General features: G+C 46.9%; 2 protein-coding genes across 3 annotated transcripts in view; both read left to right on the forward strand.

Annotated features, from left to right (window-relative positions):
* Positions 1–4,310, forward strand: part of LOC111385476 — a 21,676-nt gene extending 17,366 nt beyond the window's left edge. Inside the window, exon 2 of the mRNA XM_023009866.1 lies at positions 3,575–4,310. Coding sequence (XP_022865634.1) covers positions 3,575–4,285 — 711 coding nt within the window. The 3' untranslated portion in view covers positions 4,286–4,310. The remainder of the gene's footprint in view (positions 1–3,574) is intronic.
* A 1,335-nt stretch (positions 4,311–5,645) lies between these two features.
* Positions 5,646–7,264, forward strand: part of LOC111385479 — a 7,528-nt gene continuing 5,909 nt past the window's right edge. Inside the window, exon 1 of one of the 2 annotated variants that reach the window (XM_023009870.1) lies at positions 5,646–6,418. In XM_023009870.1, coding sequence (XP_022865638.1) covers positions 5,839–6,418 — 580 coding nt within the window. In that variant the 5' untranslated portion in view covers positions 5,646–5,838. The remainder of the gene's footprint in view (positions 6,419–7,264) is intronic. The other variant, XM_023009869.1, reaches the window with a different exon arrangement.

Here is a 7,264-nt window from a genome sequence, read left to right on the forward strand (position 1 = left end):
CTTTTTCTTAAACCTTCATGGTATATTGATGGTTGTCCGATGAGAGTCCTTAAGTGGACATGTGACTTTACACCTGAGCAAGAGACTCCGATAGTTCCCGTATGGGTATCGTTCCCTCTGCTTCCAGTACATTTACGTGCGAAGGGGTTCCTTTTCGCCTTATCTGGGGCAATAGGAATGCCCTTGAGAATTGATGAGGCCACCACCGACTTGAGACGACCTAGTGAGGCAAGGGTGTGCATTGAGGTGAATTTGGGGCATAAGTTGCCCGACAGGGTTTGGATTGAGCGTGCTGGTAATCGTGGCTTCTGGCAGACAGTTATCTATGAGAAGCGGCCAATTTTTTGCTTCTCTTGTAAAAACATGGGTCATTCTTATGATCAGTGTACTACGGTTCCTCCTCCTCCTCCTCCTGCAGTTGTTGTGCACCCCCCTGTTCCGCCCCCTATTACTAGGACTGATAAGGATAAGGGCAAGGTGACGTTTGTGGAGCCAAAGAAGCAGTGGGTTCCAGTTTCAGCAGTGCCTTCTGTGCTTCCCACTACTACTACCACCACCACCTATTATGGTTGTTTGGCGCACTCCACCTATTGGATCCTACAAGATCAATACCGATGGATGCGTCAAAGATGGATTTGCAAGTGGTGGAGGCATCATTAGGGACCACGCAGGATACTGTATCAGGGCATTCTCAGCATCATATGGAACATGTTTCATTTTGGAGGCTGAGCTCAGAGCCATACTAGATGGGCTTCTATTAGCCAGAGGACTTGGGATATCAGCTATTTGGATTGAGGTAGATTCAATGCTAGCCATTCACAGCATCATCAAAGGTACCGGGACATATGAGTTCTCCACCATTAAAGACACACAGATAGTACTCAGTCAGCGCAGGGATCAGGTACTGGGACAGTTCCTCAAACCACTCTTGCACAGGGGTTGTTGGCTGAGATCAGCTCAGAGCGACATGGTGTCAAGCATATGTTGATTGATCACTTTAAGAAGGACCATGGAATGAAAGTTGGATCTACCATGAGATTTGCTATTGAGGACTTGGTTTTTAAGCTCTTTGGAGAGGGACCTTCTGTGAGTAAGACTCCTACGCAGACACCTTCACCTAGTCCTTCTATCACAGCTCCTACACACAATAAGGTGAAAGAACATATACAGAGAGACATGGATGGCATGGGCCTTGGAAACTGCATGCAAAATGCGGAAGAAGATGTCCCTACAGCAAGCAGGTCAATCTCCCACGATTCAGATGTCGTAGCACAGAACACCATGAGATTAGACGCACCTATGAGTAGTACAATGAGATCAGATGCACCCGCTTTTCGCCCGACATTCAATGCACCACCATCTGAACAGTACTTATCAACAAAGCAGGCTCCTAAACGCAGGCGAGACCCCTCTCCAACGAGCGAGCCAGACATCGCAGACTACTATGATCCGGAAATGTTTCAAACCAGACGCATGACTCGATCAATGTCTATGTACTACCACCCAAAGATTTACCCTCGGGAATACCCTTGAGTCCCTTTCATTAGTTTTTGTTCGTGTCTTGTTTACTTTGATTGCATTTTATCTTCAAATATTTGTTACAATTTACATTTGCTGGAGGTCAGGTCCATGCCCCCCTCCTCTATTTGTTTTCCCGCTTTTCATTATATAAAATAAACCACACTAGTGGTATTTGCTTTAAAAAAAAAAAAAAAAAAAAAACCCTAAACCACCTCCAAAACGCTCTCCCTTCTCTCTAGAATGGGAGAAAACCTCCAAAACTCCAACAAACTTGATCCACCACCAAAACCACCGGATTGCAGCACTCTAAGTGGTGGAAAATCATCACCAACAACCACCCAAACATCTCCTATAACACCAATATCAGATTCATCCCCCAACTCAATAGATCTGAGTTTGAAAAATCATGGCACGAATCCCAAGGTCATCGAAACACCCCCCTACGCATTGAATCAGGGTCTGGGACCATCACCAATGATTCCAGAAGGGCCGAAAACCCTGGGGGTGGTAGAGATTTCATCCGAATGGCCCGAAATTGACAGATCGGTTCCCGAGGGGCCAAAAACTGATTTTTCAATTAACCCTTCCACAGAGCTCAAACAGGGACACACACCTGACCATAAGATTACCCATGAAAAGGTGAACCTTCTACTAAAAAATCATCCAATTCCAACTCCGGACGCGCCCTCACCGGCGATCACAATTTCCGGCCAGTCACTCGAAAAATCGCAGATTCCGGCCAATCCTGAACTCGTTTCGGAAAACGGAACATACTGTGATGATCATCATGAAATTCTACATCTCCCTGTGAAAAATCATAAATTTCTGACACCGTTGGAAAATCGCCGCCGGTCAACGGCCGGCGCGTGGTGGTCATGAGCCGGTGACACTTCACCAGAATGTGGGGAATTTTGTTACGGACCCAATTTCATCATCGGTTTTTCCACATGAGGCCCAGACAGTGCTCAATTAGGGCCGAAAGACCTATGCTACTGCAGTTTCTGGCCGTCCGGGCCTATCTCAAGCTGAACGAAATTCACGAAAGTCGTTTGCATCGGTTATACAGGGTATAGATGACTCTTCCACTACTGGGTTTGCTGCTAAAGAACCCTTTATACATATGGGTGAGCCGGCAATAGTTTTGACTGAGTCCGAGGAGGCTACACTCGCTGATCCTTACAAGTATACACTTGTGGGGAAATTTCCACATCGCAAGCCAACCATGAGGAAGGTACGTGAGATTTTTTCTAAGTTTGGGTTCCATGGTTGTTTCGAGGTGGGATTGATTGACACAACACACATTCTTATACACCTTACACATGAGGAGGATTACAGCAGGCTTTTTCTTAAACCTTCATGGTATATTGATGGTTGTCCGATGAGAGTCCTTAAGTGGACATGTGACTTTACACCTGAGCAAGAGACTCCGATAGTTCCCGTATGGGTATCGTTCCCTCTGCTTCCAGTACATTTACGTGCGAAGGGGTTCCTTTTCGCCTTATCTGGGGCAATAGGAATGCCCTTGAGAATTGATGAGGCCACCACCGACTTGAGACGACCTAGTGAGGCAAGGGTGTGCATTGAGGTGAATTTGGGGCATAAGTTGCCCGACAGGGTTTGGATTGAGCGTGCTGGTAACCGTGGCTTCTGGCAGACAGTTATCTATGAGAAGCGGCCAATTTTTTACTTCTCTTGTAAACACTTGGGTCATTCTTATGATCAGTGTACTACGGTTCCTCCTCCTCCTCCTGCAGTTGTTGTGCACCCCCCTGTTCGGCCCCCTATTACTAGGACTGATAAGGATAAGGGCAAGGTGACGTTTGTGGAGCCAAAGAAGCAGTGGGTTCCAGTTTCAGCAGTGCCTTCTGTGCTTCCCACTACTACTACCGCAGTTGTGACAGAGTCAGAATCTGCATCAACAGTTCCTACCTCTACTCGTATCACAGTTGATCCAAAGGTACCTCCGTATATTCATTCAGTTGCTGAGCCTACTCCAAATGCTCCAATCGAGGTACCCACTTCCATAGCTCCTATTCCCACAGCTACTACTGATGTACCCCCTGAGCCGACACATATGAGTTCTCCACCATTAAAGACACACACAGATAGTACTCAATCAGCGCAGGGATCAGGTACCGAGACAGTTCCTCAAACCACTCTTGCACAGGGGTTGTTGGCTGAGATCAGCTCAGAGCGACATAGTGTCAAGCATATGCTGATTGATCACTTTAAGAAGGACCATGGAATGAAAGTTGGATCTACCATGAGATTTGCTATTGAGGACTTGGTTTTTAAACTCTTTGGAGAGGGACCTTCTGTGAGTAAGACTCCTACGCAGACACCTTCACCTAGTCCTTCTATCACAGCTCCTACACACAATAAGGTGAAAGAACATATACAGAGAGACATGGATGGCATGGGACTTGGAAACTGCATGCAAAATGCAGAGGACGATGTCCCTACAGCAAGCAAGTCAATCTCCCACGATTTAGATGTCGTAGCACAGAACACCATGAGATTAGACGCACCTACGACTAGTACAATGAGATCAGATGCACCCGCTTTTCGCCCGACATTCAGTGCACCACCATCTGAACAGTACTTATCAACAAAGCGGGCTCCTACACGCAGGCGAGACCCCTCTCCAACGAGCGAGCCAGACATCGCAGACTACTATGATCCAGAAATGTTTCAAACCAGACGCATGACTCGATCAATGTCTATGTACTACCACCCGAAGATTTACCCTCGGGAATACCCTTGAGTACCTATCATTAGTTTTTGTTCGTGTCTTGTTTACTGTGATTGCATTTTATCTTCAAATATTTGTTACAATTTACATTTTCTGGAGGTCAGGTCCATGCCCCCCTCCTCTATTTGTTTTCCCGCTTTTCATTATATAAAATAAACCACACTAGTGGTATTTGCTTTAAAAAAAAAAAAAAACTCAGAAACCCTAAACCCTGAACCCTGAACCCTGAACCCTGAACCCTGAACCCTAAACCCTAACCCCTAAACCCTAAAACCCTAACCCCTAACCCCTAAACCCTAAACCCTAAACCCTAACCCCTAAACCCCAAAACCCTAAACCCTAACCCCTAAACCCTAAACCCTAAACCCTAGACCCTAGACCCTAAACCCTAACCCTTTGCAAGCCCCACCGGACTCCAATGACCACAGGTTCACCTCTAAGGAACCTTTCATGCATATGGGAGAGCCGGCAGTTGCCTTTATCGAGGAAGAAGAGGACTTTCTTTCTGAACCGTATAAATTTACTCTTGTTGGCAAATTCTCACGTCGCAAGCCCTCCATGATTAAGGTACGTGACAGCTTTCAAAAATTTGGTTTTTGTGGTGATTATATGATCGGACTACCCCTCTTCGCATTGAATCAGGGTCTGAGACCATCACCAATGAATCCAGAAGGGCCGAAAACCCTAGGGGTGGCAGAGATTTCATCCGAATCGGCCAAAATTGACAAATCGGATCCCGAGGGGCCAAAAACTGATTTTTCAATTAACCCTTCCACAGAGCTCAAACAGGGACACGCGCCTGACCATCAGATTACCCATGAAAACGCGAACCTTCGACTAAAAAATCATCCAATTCCGACTGCGAACGCGCCCTCATTGGCGATCGTAATTTCCGGCTAGTCACTCGAAAAATCGCAGATTCTGGCCAATCCTGAACTCGTTTCGGAAAACGGAACATACCGTGATGATCAGCATGAAATTCCGCATCTGGTTGTGAAAAATCAAAATTTTCTGACACCGTTGGAAAATCGCCGCCTGTCAACGGCCGGCGCGTGGTGGTCATGCGCCGGTGACACTTCACCAGAATGTGGGAAATTTTGTTACGGACCCAATTCCATCATTGGTTTTTCCACATGAGGCCCAGACAGTGCTCAATCAGGGCCGGAAGACCTATGCTACTGCAGTTTCTGGCCGTCCGGGCCTGTCTCAAGCTGAACGGAGTTCACGAAAGTCGTTTGCATCGGTTATACAGGGTATAGATGACTCTTCCACTGCTGGGTTTGCTGCTAAAGAACCCTTTATACATATGGGTGAGCCCGGCAATAGTTTTAACTGAGTCCGAGGAGGCTACACTCGCTGATCCTTGCAAGTATACACTTGTGGGGAAATTTCCACATCGCAAGCCAACCATGAGAAAGGTACGTGAGATTTTTTCTATGTTTGGGTTCCATGGTTGTTTCGAGGTGGGATTGATTGACACAACACACATTCTCATACACCTTACACATGAGGAGGATTACAGCAGGCTTTTTCTTAAACCTTCATAGTATATTGATGGTTGTCCGATGAGAGTCCTTAAGTGGACATGTGACTTTACACCTGAGCAAGAGACTCCGATAGTTCCCGTATGGGTATCGTTCCCTCTGCTTCCAGTACATTCACGTGCGAAGGGGTTCCTTTTCGCCTTATCTGGGGCAATAGGAATACCCTTGAGAATTGATGAGGCCACCACCGACTTGAGACGACCTAGTGAGGCAAGGGTGTGCATTGAGGTAAATTTGGGGCATAAGTTGCCCGACAGGGTTTGGATTGAGCGCGCTGGTAACCGTGGCTTCTGGCAGACTGTTATCTATGAGAAGCGGCCAATTTTTTGCTTCTCTTGTAAACACTTGGGTCATTCTTATGATCAGTGTACTACGGTTCCTCCTCCTCCTACAGTTGCTGCGCACCCCCCTGTTCGGCCCCCTATTACTAGGACTGATAAGGATAAGGGCAAGGTGACGTTTGTGGAGCCAAAGAAGCAGTGGGTTCCAGTTTCAGCAGTGCCTTCTGTGCTTCCCACTACTACTACCGCAGTTGTAACAGAGTCAGAATCTGCATCGGCAGTTCCTACCTCTACTCGTATCACAGTTGATCCAGAGGTACCTCCTTATATTCATTTAGGGCCGTTGGAAAATCAAAATTTTCTGACACCGTTGGAAAATCGCCGCCGGGCAACGGCCGGCGCGTGGTGGTCATGCGCCGGTGACACTTCACCAGAATGTGGGAAATTTTGTTACGGACCCAATTCCATCATCGATTTTTCCACATGAGGCCCAGACAGTGCTCAATCAGGGCCGGAAGACCTATGCTACTGCAGTTTCTGGCCGTCCGGGCCTGTCTCAAGCTGAACGGAGTTCACGAAAGTTGTTTGCATCGGTTATACATGGTATAGATGACTCTTCCACTGTTGGGTTTGCTGCTAAAGAACCCTTTATACATATGGGTGAGCCCGGCAATAGTTTTAACTGAGTCCGAGGAGGCTACACTCGCTGATCCTTGCAAGTATACACTTGTGGGGAAATTTCCACATCGCAAGCCAACCATGAGAAAGGTACGTGAGATTTTTACTAAGTTTGGGTTCCATGGTTGTTTCGAGGTAGGATTGATCGACACAACACACATTCTTATACACCTTACACATGAGGAGGATTACAGCAGACTTTTTCTTAAACCTTCATGGTATATTGATGGTTGTCCGATGAGAGTCCTTAAGTGGACATGTGACTTTACACCTGAGCAAGAGACTCCGATAGTTCCCGTATGGGTATCGTTCCCTCTGCTTCCAGTACATTTACGTGCGAAGGGATTCCTTTTCGCCTTATCTGGGGCAATAGGAATGCCCTTGAGAATTGATGAGGCCACCACCGACTTGAGACGACCTAGTGAGGCAAGGGTGTGCATTGAGGTAAATTTGGGGCATAAGTTGCCCGACAGGGTTTGGATTGAGCG

This window comes from Olea europaea, unplaced genomic scaffold (assembly GCF_002742605.1).
Source record: "Olea europaea var. sylvestris unplaced genomic scaffold, O_europaea_v1 scaffold3172, whole genome shotgun sequence".
Classification (NCBI taxonomy): Eukaryota; Viridiplantae; Streptophyta; class Magnoliopsida; order Lamiales; family Oleaceae; genus Olea; species Olea europaea.